We start from the raw sequence: 16,699 nt of genomic DNA, 5'->3' as shown, positions 1-16,699 counted from the left end.
GCTTGTAGCACCACGCTGGCCGAGTCGGATCTGGTTTGCGGACCTGATCCATCTCTTAGACGGTCCTCCCTTGGAGATCCCGATCAGGAGAGACCTTCTGTCTCAGGCCGGGGGCACAATATTTCACCCTCGACCAGAGATTTGGAACCTGTGGGTTTGGCCTCTGAGGGGGCCCAACTCATAGAGAGTGGTCTCTCAGCTGAGGCTGCTGAGACCATCCTAAGCTCCAGAGCTCCAGCTACTAGGAAACTATATGCGCTGAAATGGAAAGTTTTTTCTGTATGGTGTCACCGACATCAGTGGGATCCGGTTAACTGTTCTGTGAACACAGTACTCGAGTTCTTGCAGGAGCGCTTTACGTCAGGTTTATGTCCTTCCACACTTAAGGTTTACGTGGCGGCCATTGCGGCTTACCACGCCCTGGTTGGGGGTACATCGTTGGGTCGAGACCCCCTGATTACACGTTTCCTTCGTGGCACATTGAGGCTGAGGCCTGCAACTCGCACTAGGGTGCCAGCTTGGGATTTGGCAATAGTACTAGAAGGCCTGTCTAGGGCTCCATTCGAGCCCTTAGATTCGGTTTCAGAGAAATTTCTTACCCTTAAGACTATCTTTCTGCTAGCTATTTCGTCCCTTAAGAGAGTTGGAGACCTTCAGGCCCTTTCGGTTTCCCCCACTTGCCTTGAGTTTGCACCGGGGATGGTCAAGGCATTCTTATATCCAAAACAGGGATACGTCCCTAAGGTGCCGACCTTGATTCCGAGGCCTATCGTGCTGCAGGCTTTCTGTCCTCCTCCTTTTACATCTGCGGACCAGGAAAGGCTGAACCTCTTGTGTCCAGTGCGAGCACTGGATACTTATGTTCATCGGACATCTTCTATGAGGAAGTCCGACCAGTTATTTATTTGCTTTGGATCACCTAAGAAGGGTCTTCCTGCTTCTAAACAGACGGTTAGCAAGTGGATAGTCGAGGCTATTTCACTTGCATACGAGTACTCTGACCATCCGTGTCCCTTGGTGGTCAGAGCTCACTCAACGAGGGGTATGGCGGCCTCTAAAGCCTTGTTATTTGGGGTTTCCCTCCAAGACGTTTGTGATGCGGCAGGCTGGTCCTCACCGCTCACATTCGTCAGGTTTTACAGTTTGGACCTGGATGCTGCCCCAGGTTCTCAGGTGCTTAGTGCTTAGTTCCAACAGACTGACACTCAGGTACTTGGAATTCTGGCGTTTTGGGTATTCTCGTTCCCAAAGCGTCAAGTGACGCATCGCGAGTTCCCTCGAAAGGGAACGTCTCAGGTTACTACTGTAACCATAGTTCCCTGAGAAAGGGAACGAGACGATGCGTCACCCTGCCATACTTCCTGCTTCCCTGTGATCGGCTTGCTTCGACTTTTTGAAGCTAATGCCGCGTTTCACCAGGTGAGCCTTTATCCCTTCCTGGTCATGACGTCACCCGCCCGTGACGCTCATTCTTTCCATTGGACTAGTTGACATTGATGCTCAGACGCATGCACGCTGGGGGCGTTCCCAAAGCGTCAAGTGACGCATCGTCTCGTTCCCTTTCTCAGGGAACTATGGTTACAGTAGTAACCTGAGACGTTTTCAGGAAGATCAGAAAATAGTTTGAATGTCAGTCTTTTGTCCAAATTTTTTTTCCAGTAAATTATTATTCTATAACATCTTGTCTCTTATCTCTGAAAATATATTGGCAAAATTCCCTTGTTTAGTGGAGAAAAATAGCGATTTATAGTGGGAAGCTGAAAGTACTTTCTTTCTCTAATGCGACCATTTCCCTCACGCCCGGCGAAGGTGCAAACAATCGACCACAGGGGCGGACTTAACCATTAGGCAAAGGTCGGCAATTGCCTTGGGCCCCGAGCTACCTAGGGGCCCCCAAAATGCCCCATTAAATTCTACTTAAGTTTTGTTTGTTTTTTTACTTTTCGCAAATTATATATTTCTAAAAAAACATTTGCGAAAAAAGGCATCAAATCATTAGTGTCGCAGACAGGAGAGGGCCCTCCACCTCACTACATTGGACTATTCCATTATCTCACTTTCTGAGTGTAAGTGACAAGGCTGTAATGCGCCAAAAAACTGACGGAGAAAAAGAAGTGATTGACAGACAGTGTAGGCTACAGAGTGACAGACAGATAAGCTACTCAAGCGGTGCTGAAAAAGCAGGAAGCGGGAGGAAAGCAAAACGTTTTTAGCAAAATTGCAGAAGGTAACAAACTTTTTTGTGATACCCGGTATGTGCTAACGATATGTTACAAGTCCATGGTCGTAGCCAGCTATGAGGTGGCCGAGGTCCGGAACTCTGTCATTTTTTACATTCAAAAATAAAATGTCAAGCTCTCTGAATGATTAATTAGCCGTTTAAACCACCTCATATGAGTGTTTGCAATTCATGTTGCTGCGAGAAGCTAGCGCAGTGAACGGGGCTTGAGAGCGCGTTGTGAGTGAGGGCGCGCGCGGGTGCCAGATCCAGTGTTGCCAGATCCACCTAATGGAAAGGTGGCAGTAGTCTTCTGGACCTGTTTTTCTGATTTAATGTGACACTTTAGGAAGTTATTAAAGTGGAAAGTTGCATGTTAGGGTTAATGATATATTAATCTTATTTCCAAAAGATAATAATCCGAATTATTTCGGATTATTATTATTTTTTTTTTCTTGTTTTTCGTAGCAATATCTGGCAACATTTTACTGTCGGCATTAATAAAAAAAAAGCTTATAGACAAACTGTAATTGCATTTAAGCTACCACATTCGGTAAGACAAACGCAATGATCATCGTGATTATCTGTAAGAAATGTATAATAACACTATCAGAAACTATAGCATAATACAGATCTGTATGAATGAAATTTGCCAAATAACTTACTAGCCAGCAGGAAGACGGCTCATGCTGTTTAGTTAACCTTTCACAAAGTCATCATAAAAACATTAATTAAAGCAGTGTTTCTCAACTAGCAATCTATTCAGTCAGTATATTTGTGTTTGATCTGTGTGAATTACAGAAATATAAGACTTGCTAGACCTACTTTTTTTCTATATTTCTTTGCACAAAACTCTCCAGAAAGTGCCATTTAAATTTTATTTTTTTAAATTCTGAAAAAACATTTTTTTTCGTTCTCTTTTAAAGATCGGATGGGGGGCCCCATACTACCTTCGCCTTGGGCCCCCAATTTGCTAAATCCGCCACTGATCGCCCATACCTGTCCGTCTCTTAACACTACCTATCAAAATAAACCACATACAGTATCATGTACAGCGAAGGTGTATCAGTGCGCATTTCGCGACAATCCTGTTTAAACTGTAACGACACGCAGTTTTATAACGTTATCTCGAGATGGAGGAGAACAAGAGAACAACAGAGTCTGAAATAGCTGCTCACTTAAATGATCTTGCTCGCCTCAATCTGCTAATTCCTGGGGATGACAGTGCCCTAAATGATGTCATAATGAACTCACAGGATGAATTTTTGAGTTTGTAAGCTTTCAAATGATACCTAATTTATGATGATTAAAATATGTGATATGAAAAAAGGCAATAAAAAAAGAGTGCCAGTTAATTAAACCTGTTTTCCTCAAAATTCCGTTCCTGAAAATCAAAGCCAACTTCAGATAAACATAACTTTTGCTACCAACAAGCTATGAAAAAAATAAAAACAGATTTGGAAAGGGCTTGATATTCCATGTGGTGGGTTTTCCCAGATCACATCACATTTAGTTAGAAAAGATGCAACACACTAAAAAACAGAGTCAGGAGCTCTGAGCTGAGTTTGGAGCTTGAGTCAGAAATGTCAGTATCTGATCAGGAATTTTGAAATGCATAAAATCACACTGCACCACATCTAGGGCCAGATTTACTAAAAAGGGCAAATTAGCGTGAGACACATTAAAGGACACATTTCCATAATGACCAACACAATCTACAGTTAGCGTCTGGTTTAAGACATGTTTTTTGGGTGGTAAATAATGCTTCAAATACCTGTAAATTGACGAGCGCAAAACTTAGTAAATCCCTTTGTGTGATTCATTTAAAAACTCTCCTCCCAAAAATTTTGCATCTGAAAGGGAAACTCCTACAAATGCATATGCAATAATGTCAGCCCGCAAAAATTACTGTGTCCACGCCATTTCAGCGCAAATTTTTCACTGCGTGTCTTTAGTAAATCCTGACAGTAGTTTTTTAACGCCGAAAGAGGGTTTGTGCTGGCGCAAGCTGTTAGTAAATCTGACCCATATAGTCATATACTCACGTGGAAGCTTGTCCATCTCATTGAGGAACTTGTTTTTGATGTCACCAAAGACATCATTCTTGCTGACTGGGCCCTGATTCTCGGTGGAGTTGTCTGCAGGTGTAGAAACAACTGGGGCCATTGTCAGGACACTGGCACCGGTGGGCTCGGGGCCAACCATGGCCGCAGGTTTCTTCTTTAACAAATTCCACTTCATGCTTGATGGCTACGCCAACAGAAACCCTGATGGAGAAAGAGAAAGTCAAGATGAAATGAGTGTGATGAGATGTTTCTGAATCCTCTTTGATGGAAACGGAATGAAACGACTTACTCCATTTAACATGCACATGCATTGCCAGCATAGACAGTTGTAGATTTGCAACGGTCAACATAATATGACATATACTCTCAGATCTCTTGATTATTGATTATTGAATTGTACCCAATAATGTGAAAGGTGATGTGCTACCTGTCAGTAAGTGGATTTCATCAGTAATAGTGTAGGGAAGGATTGAATAAATGAACATTAGGTTTAGGGTTATAAATATTATCAATTTATTTAATCTAATTAATGCAGGAAATAAAATGCTCATTTATTTCAGCCAACAAACATGAAAAGTGGCCTGGTTTTATGCCCTGAAATAATCTTTTTTTTTGTTGTTACTTCAAAGGACAACATTTTTGGAAATAGACTTTCTTATATTTTTAAGCAAATATGTATATTTATATATATATAAACATAGATAATTGCAATATATTATGTTAAATATTGTCACATGGCAGGACAGCTTTCACCTTTTACTAGAAATTTACTTTTCTAGTTTCTCTCAGAGGTAAAAGTATGAAACTCATTTGTATGAGTGCAAAAGTGTCTGTTAAAATTGTTTACTTTATTCCTGCCACATAGAAAATATCAGATGGAAGCGTAGGTTTAGGCATAAAAAAAATAAAAAATAAAACTCTTGCTTCAAAGTTCCAGATGACTCAACAGAAACCGGTCCATCCGTGCCGCAAGGAATGGTAAACATAATGAAAGGAGACTTAGCCCTCTGATTTCATTAAAAACACAGAGATATAGGCAAACAAAAAGGATTTCTCATTTCTCAAGCGTCAATTCTCTGCTCCAGTGGTGGAGAGCCTGTCCGTACCCATTGCATTGCCTGAATAATTTAATGAAGCTGACAATTCAGGGGATAAGCCATTTTATTATTCGAGGTCCCATTCCTGCACTAAGAATGTATGGCAAAATGCGCTATGCTGCAGTTATGCAATCTGACATTGCATAAGTCAAGTGGCCCACAGACAGACTGCAGGAGGAGCTAACAAAAGAGAAGATGCAAAGAAGGATAGAAACCGCCACTGTGAGTCAGAGCTGAAGCCAACAGCCTCTCGAGAACGCCAGTTTGATTAATGCCACTTCAACACCTGCGAATCTGAATGAAAACATCTGACATTCACACTCAAGCAGAAGTTAATTTGTCCCCCTGAAGATTGTCAATTCAATGAAGAAAATACACTTAAAAACAGGCTGCGTACTTAAGCCTGTGTATAAACAGTAATAGAATAAAAAATATGTTTGAATAATTTAAGAAGCAGTTAAGTTATTGTTTTAAACATAAACCTCTCAAAATGTTGCTACATTTAAGCATAAAACAAGAAATATCTATTTTGCAATTAAGAAAAGAAAAATTAAAGACACATTAATCAACTTAAAATCTTTAAAAATAACTAAAATACGTATACTGAAAATTAAATTATTTAGATACTATTCTATTTGCTTTGAAGACATTTTTAGTAAAGTAAATTTGACAATTTTTTACAAAGAAACAGCAAGTAACACACTGAATTAACAGTAGACAGACTGAAATAGTATTTTCTTCTAAAACATACTGAGTTTTTAGTGACTAATATCAGAACAATAACCCCTGCCTCTGAATTGATATAAGAAGAATTTGCGGTATGAAGCTGTTGTATCTGACATATTTAAACAATTGCTGAATTCGGAACCGCATTCTAGTATACTACTGGTACTACTTTTACAATATCTTTCTATGACAGAAATAGTAGGAGTAGAATGCGATTCCGAATTCACCCCATGTCTCAGAGCCTGGATCAGTTTCAAGAATTAACAAATACTGACAAATAATGCACTTGTTTGAACAGCTTGCAACCAGCCCACAGCTGTCCAATTATAAGATATTACTAATTCAAAGTGGAAAGAAAGAGACCTGTGATTTACGGAAATTGGCCGATTAAACGATCCCAAGGTAATTTCAACTGGGTTGCAGTAAAATGATGTAAATGCTCAACATGGAAAATGATAGACAAATTCAGATACAGGGGAACACATAACTATGACAACCAATGAGAACATGACACATGCAACAAAGGAACCAATGAAAACAAGACATTGTTTAAGATTAGCTCAAGGAAAATATGAATAATTAATTATAACTCATAGTTAATTATAAATATTTGGATCAGTTAATAGAATTAACTTGATGTTGCAGAATTAATGTTACAATCAATTAAATTAGCCTGTTCATCCAGTGAACACTCATCTATCAACTCTCGTGACCACAGAAAAATAACTCTTTTTCCTTTGAGTTTTCCTTTGAGATTTCCGCATAGAGACGACACCATTGTCAAAACGATCCCCATTCACAAGGATCCGCGAAAACGACTAAAACGCTGTATTCTGCTGCCAGGCCATTAGATGGCGATGAAACACTAAAGACTGAACACATTATATGCATGTGCATTATGTCATCGTTTTCAGAGATTCACGTTCCCTTTCCAGAGAACTCGCAATGCGTCGATGACGCTTTGGGAAAGCTTCCAGTGTGAATGTGTCTGAAGCATCTATGTCAACTAGCCCAATGGATGGAATGAGCGTCACGGGCGGGTGTCGTCATGACCAGGAAGAGATAAAAGCGCATCCGGTGCAACCGGCATTAGCTTCTGTTGCCTCAGCAAGCGATCTGTGTCAATCTGTCTGTTATATTTACTGTTGTCTGTCTGATATATATATATAAACACTATGGCGAAACAATTGCACAGACTCTGTGTTTCTCCCTGCTCGCGTTATTTAACAAGTGGGACACACACAAGCTTTGTGTGCTGTGTTTGGGAGTGGAGCATGCGGTAATCAGCCTTCGAGGGGGCTGATTGCCAACATTGTGAGAAGCTTTCGCTTCGCATGATCCGCTCCCGCCTGTCACTTTTCGGCTCGCGGTTCTCAGGGTGCAGGACCCGCGTCTGCCGAGACAGCGCGGAGATTGCATTCCTGGGGATTGCAAATGGATCTCTTTACGGGGTTGGAGACGGGTCCGAGGATCTTTTCTCCTCCCTTTCCCGAGGGATCCATTGCTCTCTCTCCATTCGGAAGCCCGCCCGGGGAGAGAGACCAATACTTTAGTGCTTTACCTCCGAGGAGGTAGATGTGCTGGGCATTGAAAGTGACACAATCAGGGGGGAAGAGGATCGCCATCTCTTTCCCCAGAGTATGAGGAGCTGGTGGAGGTGATTACTTGGGTTGTAGATAAATTAAATATTGAATGGCCCTCAGAGGAAAAGGGCTCTCGTCCTAAAAATAAAAATAAATTAAACGAGCGCTTCCTTCCCTCTATTGTTTCACCCCCATCACGGCGCCTTCCATTTTTTTCTGATCTGCTAAGCGAGCTGTCTAGATCATGGGAAAAACCTCTCATCTATATCTATATTCAGATATTAGGGGGTTGAGAGAGTATGGATATGGGGCGATGCCCCGGGTAGAACAGACGCTTGCGAGCTATCTGTCTCCCGGTTCAGCATCGTCCCTGAAGGCGTCGGCTTCTCTCACTAAACCATTAAAGGAATCTATTTCTAATCTAGTGAGAAAAGCCTTCGAAGCATAAGTCGGTTCCGAGGGCCGTTCTTCACGCTGAGAAGGCTTCGGCTCAAAAGAAATGGCGCCACCGGCGTCAGACCAGTGAGGGCAGCCCCAACCGGGGTGGAACGGTGTACACCTCATTATACGGCGCCCATCTTGGTGTCCTCACGGGACCGTTCTGCCAACCCCGCCACCGATGGTGCTTTGGGGCGCAGCGTTCTCCAGCGAGCCTCTGGCGCAGTGTCAACTCGACATTGCGTCAGACTCGCGCCCTCTGAGGGGGGTTCGAAAACAGTCTCTCTCAACTACACCAGAGGCCAGCCTCGAGGGGCTGGATCCCTTGGTAGATTTTCTGGCAGCGTGGAAGCTACTGCCAAATATATCTCTATGGGTTCTGCAGATAGTAGTAAGAGGCAGATTCCAGTTTGGTTCTCGTCCTCCAGGCTACAACGGGGTGTTGCTCACGTTAGTGCATCCCGAGCAAGCTCTGGTAATGGAGCAAGAGGTAAAGGCCCTGTTAGCAAAGAAAGCTATAGAGCAGGTGTACTCACCAGACATTCCCTCGGATCTTTACAGCCGTTATCTCATTTTTCCAAAAAAGGATGGAGAGCTGCGTCATTTTCTAGATCTTCGTCTGTTGGAGTGTTCGGTGCTGGAACTCAATTCCATGTTGCTGACACTCAAACAGATTGTGACTCAAACCAGATCCGAGGACTGGTTTGTCACGATAGATCTGAAAGATGCATACTTCCATATCAAATGAGCACTGGAGAACAGGGGGGCATGGAAGAGCAGAAGACCACCAGAGATCAGGAGGCCAGAACAAAGACCTGGGCAGTCCTCCTGGCCATTACATGAGTTTGTCATGAGTTTGTGGACATGGCTTCCTGTAGTAGACGCCACCGCCTCGGGAGGAGCTGCAGCAGATGCGGCTGCCTCTGGGGAAGTTTGTGAATCCCACACACACAACATAGCTGTGGCCACTATTGAAAGCACCATGGACAAAGGGATGATCCCCGGGACCACCGGACTTTGACTTGGGAACACTGGACTTGGAAACGTGGAGACCACTGGACTTGAAACCAGCAGCATTGGAAGTGCCGAGACTACTTGAATAGGGACTACCGGACTTGAAAGTGCTGAGATCACTGGACTTGGAAGCACCGGACTTGAGACCAGGACTTGAGACCACGATGGTCATGATTGGTAAGTTTAAAGTTGGATCAAGCTCCAGGCTATGGCATGGCAGCTATGACGTGACAAGGCTCTGGCGTGGTCATGACGTGTGGAGAGTCTGGCGTGGGAGGACTCTAGTGTGGTGGGTACTGTGTGACCCCTCGTCCGCAATTTCCACAGTAAATGAGAAACTGCTCAGTAATACGGCAAGGTCAACAACTGGGAACAGTGCCTTCAGTTCAAATGATCATTGAGTCCATTGTGAAAAACACCTTTTAGTGCAATGTCATTAAACCCACCTTGTGGCAAAGAGCACAGAACTCCTCAACATAGTCCTCAATGGTTTGGTCACCTTGACACAGGAGGCAAACTGCTGGGTTAATTTTTACAATAGTCAACTTTAGGCAAGTCGACAAAAAAAAACACCCCACCACTAAACCATGCAATAAACAAAAGCAGACATGACCTTATATAACTTGACATGACTTGAAACTCACCTAACAGCGGGTACATGAACAAAGCTAGATAAGAGACAATGGGAACATGAGGGCTATATACAGTACACTGAAAGCAACGAACCAATAAGAACATGACACATGAAACAAAGGAACCAATCAAAACATGACACATGACACAAAGATCCGAAGGGCAAGATCTCATGAGGGCAAGGGAATCACATTACAGGAAACATGACTATGACTTACTTCAAAATAAAAGATATGAAACCATGAACGTGAACAAACCAAACACCAGCAGGACACATTTAGTTGAATAAAAGACTAATTTTTTTCCAGTAATTTATTTCGATTTCATAAAAAATAATGTTAAAATATTGTCTCATCTAGTCCTTGTGAACTATTACTCTGAACTATCACACCACTATTATGCATCATCACCACCAGTAGCTGTAAAAGCCCGTTTACACCAAGACGATAATAACTCTAATAATAACGATAAAGTTTTCAATTTATCATTTATAATTGTCAAAGAATAGCCGAGTCCACACCAAAACTATAACGATAACAGCACAGAAGAATGATATTGTTAGAATCACTTTCAGAACAATTTTTGTCCAGCTGATGAACGATAAAAACATTGACAGCCAATCAGAATCCATCATGTTTTAAAGAGCTCCAGCATTTAAAGTGGCAGACAAGCCCTTATAAAAAAAAACAGAACGATATTGTGCGTTGGTGTTGATGCTGATGTATCTAATAGTTATCATTGTATTAATAGTTATCATTCTTGGTGTGGCCTCAACACCTTCAAAAACAGGCCATTATGTTAGGATGTCAGCAAACACACATAATGACAAGCCTGCAATGCTCATGCAATTACAATGACAGTTATTTAGATGATTACAGAGCATATGAGGCTGAAATAATAACTCATTGTCTAAATCAGACCGTAATGAAAATGTGATGCAATGTTTGCCGTTTCCTCCACTTGCCTTTTCTCTAGAGTGTCTTGTGCGTGTTTAACATGGTGATATGATCACTGGACTCAGTGAGATTGAGATCCATCCCCCTGTTTGTATAGAGGGAGATAGAGATGTGCGAGAAGCTTGTGTCCGTGTCTTTTCACTGGGGTGACTGCATACACTCAGAGGACAAGAGACACTTTGCTTTTTATGGGACCCATTATCTTCACTACACTCACACTGATTTTACAGCTCTCTGAGATACTCCTGCTGTTTTATCTGTGCGACTGCCAGAGCACATATTGTAAATACAACAGAACAAATAAACAGATACAAATACAATAGAAGTCTGGCTCAGATAAAGCAGTCTGCTCTGAGTGGATATGATGTCTAGAAATAATCAGATGTAATCAGCAGAATGGCCATTTATTTTGTCCTTTTCGTTTGCCAACAAACTCACTGGATATGAAACATTTGACTTACTCAAAGTTTTAGTGAGCACAAATAATCTGGATCAGGATGAGTGATCTAGGAACAGAAGAAGTAGAAATGGACCTGCTCCAAAGGACTCTTTTGGCAGACCAAATCAAACCTTTGGAGATGCGTCTAGATATGAATGTTGAATTCCATAATGATAATTGCTTCAAGGCATCAGCCCAACTTCTCTTGTACAGTGTGGGAGGAAATTCTCTATGCAATCCACACATCAACACTTTGCATTCACTGTACGTGCTATTGCTTCTTAAAGACGCTAATTGTCCATGATGATCCATTTTATGACATTGAAGTTTACATATTGACTACATGAAGTCTTTGAGGGAAATCATAATATTTTTGAGAAGAGAAAAAAGACAAAAAAAAAAAAAAAGAAAGAGAACAAAGAAATAATGAAATGATCTTTGAAAATAAAGCCCATTCGATATTTTCTTTAGCAGTGGACACTAATTTCATGACAATTAAACACATTTCACCCCCTTCCCCATTCTCATTACTGTAATGCAAAAACCTCATTCTTATTATGAAACAAAAGCAATGCACAAAAACTTAAACTATGAAGCTGCACAGCTTTGAATTAGTTAATTAAAAGTATAGAATTACAGTAATTGTACTGTTATAAAAAAATCTGTATTACAGTAATGATAACCTAATGAGAATCACAACTGTGAATAATGGGAAACAAAAGATATAAAAAATCTGGAATATGTATGATCAGTTAAAAGTGTGGGAATGTGCTTATTTGGTATATATATGTATATATATATTACAATTAAGCACATTTCCATATATAGGCTACTGCTACAATGTCAAAATAAATCTTTATGGTCCTTCACAGGCTTGATATTCGTCATGCAAAATATAATCTCTTTATTTTTTCTTTTGTTCTTGGTGACTTTTAATTTTTGAGAGATTCACTGCCTTTTTGTTGTTAACAAACATGCACAATTAAATAAAAAACAGACTAATAACCAATTATGACACAACTGTTACTAATAAATCAAATGATCACTGTAAGTCCTCTATTATGTACAGTAAATGGTCTTACTCAAACTGAGGTAAACTTATTCGTGATAGCAGGACACTTCTGGCAACACAAAAGCTATATGTCCTGCCAAACGTTTGGCTGAACAGAAACTAGAGAGAGAGTGGGTAGTCTCTACAGAATCAGAGCTCACAGTTATGGCATGGTGCACGATATTGCTCAAAACAACAAAATAATATTAACAAGAAACATTGTTTTGTGTCCTTGTATTTAGATGAAAGGACCTTGAATACAGTTTGACATTGTGTCCTGATTTGATTTTTATTATGTCCAAAACACAGCAATGTCACAGCCATTTTATTAGTTTCTTCAATCTTGCAGTTATGTTTGCATAACAATGCTTGTATGTGCCAGTGTGGCATCATTAAATATTAGACAAGCTTCCCTTTTACTGACAGGATCAGTTACCGAGAGTAAGATGGTTTCTCATAGGGAATGAAAAAGTTTCATCATTATCAGCAATCCAACATAATTTCATCTGTTTTCTGAATAGCACCCATAGCACCAATATCTTAATATCATAAAATGCACATACATGTAGTGTTGGTCAAAAAGTCTGGAACACTTACATTTACACATTTATATGATAAAATATGTACTCTTTTCAGTTTTAATATATTTTAAAGAAAGTAAAACTGGATCTATTCGCAGCAGCGTGCTTTATTAATACACTCCAAAAGTAACAAATCACTCTCAAAATATATATAGTAATGAATCTCTGAGACGGTCGGAAGTTGTGAAGAGGCTGTCATCGTCATATTTAACAAGATGAACCAGGTTTAAAAAATCACTTGTATGGTCCTCGAGGGAACGATCCCCCTGGGAGAGGAGGAGGATTTGGACCGCTGCTGTTTTCATATTTCTATCACAGCTGGCTGACGCGGAGAAGGAAAACAAGCTGGATCTATTCGCAGCAGCGTTCTTTATTAAGACACTCAAAAAGAAACAAATCAATCTTTAAAGGGACATTGTGTAGGAATTTCTCCCATCTAGCGGTGAAAATGTATTTTGCATTCAAACGAATTGTGCTCTCCAGTGCCTAGCTTCTCCAGCGCACTGCTCTGCTCCTCCGCTTCTGCTGCGTTCAGTTACATGACGCTGGCTCTGAACGAAATCGCGTTGTGGAAACGCGTTGGCCTAGTACTTTTTGTCCCTTTCTGTTATTATAGTTTTTCAAGATGGCGGAACTACATGGAAGCCTCCGTGGACCTACCCGTCCCATGTATATAAAGATAATAAATTCTTCGTTTACGAGGATAAGTCAGATAATTGGCAGAGGTATTTGTACACCATTGAGGACATATTTATGAATAAAAATATTGATTTTAAATAATAAAATACATAAAAAAGTACACATTGTCCCTTTAAGGGCAAGATTATGGAACAAAGACAAACTGAAAACAAACTCAATACATACTAACGCAAACCAATCAATAAAAAACGATAAACAGGTGCAGTGTTATAATCAAGCAAAAAGTCACCAAGGAAACAAATGCAAACAAAGGAAACGGATCAGCAAACACTGAAAAAACAACTCAAAGTCCAACAGAAACACAGACCAAACGTGACATTGTAGCATTATAAATGTCTTTACTATCACTTTTGATCAATTTAATGCATAAAGTATAACTTTTTTTTTTACCCCAAACTTTTGAATGGTAGCATATCACATTTTCCACATAAATATAAAGTAGCACAACTGTTTTCAACATTGATACTAGTAATGATATAATAGTAATTCAGCTTTGATCACAGGAATAATTACATCTTAAAATATATTCAAATAAAAAGCAGTTCTACTAAATAAATATATTTCACATTATATTATAATATAATACTTCATGTATATAAACTGATTTATTTGGACATTTAGAACAGCTAACTGCTAAACTGCTAGGTACATTTCTAAACTAAAAATAAATTTAGTTTAAGTAACAGCTAAACCTTTTGAATTGTCACACTGTTATGAGTTCTTTCATTGTTTGTAGCTGATACCTCTGAAGCTGGTAGCTCAGCCTGTTCTGCCTCACAACCTTGTGTGCGTAATGTTGACAAACTGCAGCTGTTCAACAAGTCTGCAGTTGACAGATAATTTAAAACGTCACAGTCAGACGACCAAGGACTATTGCCCTCTCTAGCCTTCACAACTAGCTTCCGATTCCCTTTACACAGCCGTTTGCCAGGACTTTATCCCATACATGAGAAAACTACATAAATAAGCTCACCCTATCTCAGGCCCTCAGCTGTAACAAAACGGAGCCCAAAAATATAGTTATGGTGTGGACGTGCATTGTCACACCACTTTTCTGCTTTATGGTGGGATTTATTCAAGGTGCTGCTTTTGTAAAGAGCGTATGGGCTCACTGAAGGGACAAATGTAAGACACTGACCGGTGACACTTCGGCTCAGCAGGATAAATCCGCTGGAATGGTTGGGTCAGCACTCGTAATGCTTGAATGAGAACCCCAGTCATGAAATTTGCCTTAAGGCAGGTATTTTGCCTTATAATTTTATTACTGTCTAAGAGAGGGAGGACTTTGGCTGATAATGATGGCAGTGTGTTTCTATAGGGGCTTTGCATATGAAACACTCTCATCTGTAATTTATTTTGCTGGGGTTTGATGGCATGCCTTTAGGAGGTGTGGTTTTGGACAGAGGGGGTGTGATTGATGTTAACCCTCTGGGGTCTGAGGTGTTTTCAGGGTCCTTGAGATGTTTTGGTATGCTCTGACATTTCTGCTTTTTTCAGTTGCTTATAAACATATTAATGGCACAGGTGAAATTACACTCTATATAGCACACACAGGGCTACCATAATATGTGAGCAACATGTTAATACATGTTTGTATTGTTGAGAGAATATTGTTTATGCGTGGTTATTGAAGAAACTAAAAAATAAAGTTTCTAATATAAGGCCACAAATAACATACTAAATATCTGTCCACAAGACTTTTGACTAGTGGATGTTGTCGCCTAGAGTTTTTGCTTCGAATTGATCTGAAAATCATTCTGCCTAATCATTCACATAAAACAATAGATTGTTTTAAATTGTGAAAAACATTTTTTTGTTTGCAAAGGCAATATGCGGATGGGCGGAACGGCCCAACTCCCTCATGAATAATTAGGCAGTTCTCACCTGAGCAGACTGCATACTAATGAGCCTTTCATTCAGTGGTGTCACACAAGAAAGAATGCAAGGACAATATATATATATAAATAAATAAATAAATATGTATACACACACACACACTTAATACTATAACTGATTTTTGTTGTATTTTTAATCAAATAAGCGCAGCCATGGTTAGCAGAAGAGAATTCTTTTAAAAGTATTTAAAATCGTACCGACGCCAAACTTTTGAACGGTAGTGTGTATATATATACAAACAATCAAAATATAAATGAAAGCCAAAAGCACATTTTTAGTCACACCTTTTAGCCATCCACATACCATTTTTAGCCATCCACCGCGGTAAAAATAAACCAGTCGCATTTCAAAGTCGTTCGCGAAACGACCGCCAGGTGGCGCAAAGGGACATTTAGCAAAACGTAAGTGGGGCTAATGTCTGTAGCCTAAGGATGAAATACTACAAGTTATGGTAATTTCCAAATAAGCCTACAACAAACATTTATAGCCTACTCCGTAATTGTTGGTCATACAGATAAGATATAATCTTTTAAAACTGTAAAAGGCTAAAGTATAGGCCTACACTCACAGGCTAAATGAAAAAATCGCTCATGTGAGAAACAGACGTTTGGATATTTCTCAGTGAGAAAATTCATAGCCGAGCGGTAGAACTTAGGGTTCATCATCAAGATGACACGGGTTCAAATCCCGCACAAACAAGATCTGCTGTATTTTTTATATTTATTTAGATTTGTCTAGCTCTAAAACTTTGTTTCACCATAGTTTTTTTTTTTGCTTATATTTATAAAATACAATTATCATGCATTTCCATTTTACACTAAGGAAAAAAAATATTATCCAACAGAACGACTTTGCATCTGAATAATAATAGGCTACCAATCGTAATTTTAAAAGCAGTTATGTAAAAATTAATTATATATAGCCTATATATATATATATATATATATATATTTTTTTTTTTTTTTTTTTTCAGGGCTGCCAACTCTCACGCATTGAGCGTGAGAGGAGGCTACTCACGCAATTGACCCAAATCTCACGCTCTCACGCCACACCCCCGATTTCTCACGCTGAAGTGTCAACCCGGTCGGTCAAATTCCTAAAAGATATAGTTTATCTATAGATCTACCTGTTGAGCCACTCGTGATCGACTAGTTATACCGCAAATTAGTTAAAATATCCCGTAATCTATCTAGAGCGAGCGTGCATGCGAGACAGATATTGTGCTCCAAACCATGCGCGCGCATGGCAGAGAGGTCTGTTCCCCACAACCTAGAGTTTTTAAAAACATGGTTTTAAGTAAAG

At 40.0% G+C, this 16,699-nt stretch overlaps 1 protein-coding gene across 4 annotated transcripts in view; it reads right to left on the bottom strand.

Moving 5' to 3' along the window:
• syt2a (synaptotagmin IIa) overlaps positions 1–16,699 on the bottom strand; it is a 105,411-nt gene that overhangs the window by 26,337 nt on the left and 62,375 nt on the right. For all 4 annotated transcript variants that reach the window (XM_056238361.1, XM_056238360.1, XM_056238359.1 and 1 more), the window contains exon 2: positions 4,264–4,485. In XM_056238361.1, the coding sequence (XP_056094336.1) occupies positions 4,264–4,459 (196 nt within the window). In that variant the 5' untranslated portion in view covers positions 4,460–4,485. The remainder of the gene's footprint in view (positions 1–4,263; positions 4,486–16,699) is intronic.

The sequence above is a fragment of the Rhinichthys klamathensis genome, unplaced genomic scaffold (genome assembly GCF_029890125.1).
Source record: "Rhinichthys klamathensis goyatoka isolate OS25496 unplaced genomic scaffold, OSU_Roscu_1.1 h1tg000521l_1, whole genome shotgun sequence".
Taxonomy (NCBI): domain Eukaryota; kingdom Metazoa; phylum Chordata; class Actinopteri; order Cypriniformes; family Leuciscidae; genus Rhinichthys; species Rhinichthys klamathensis.
The sequence above is the reverse complement of the archived record's forward strand: the minus strand, read 5'-3'. Positions and strand labels throughout refer to the sequence as shown.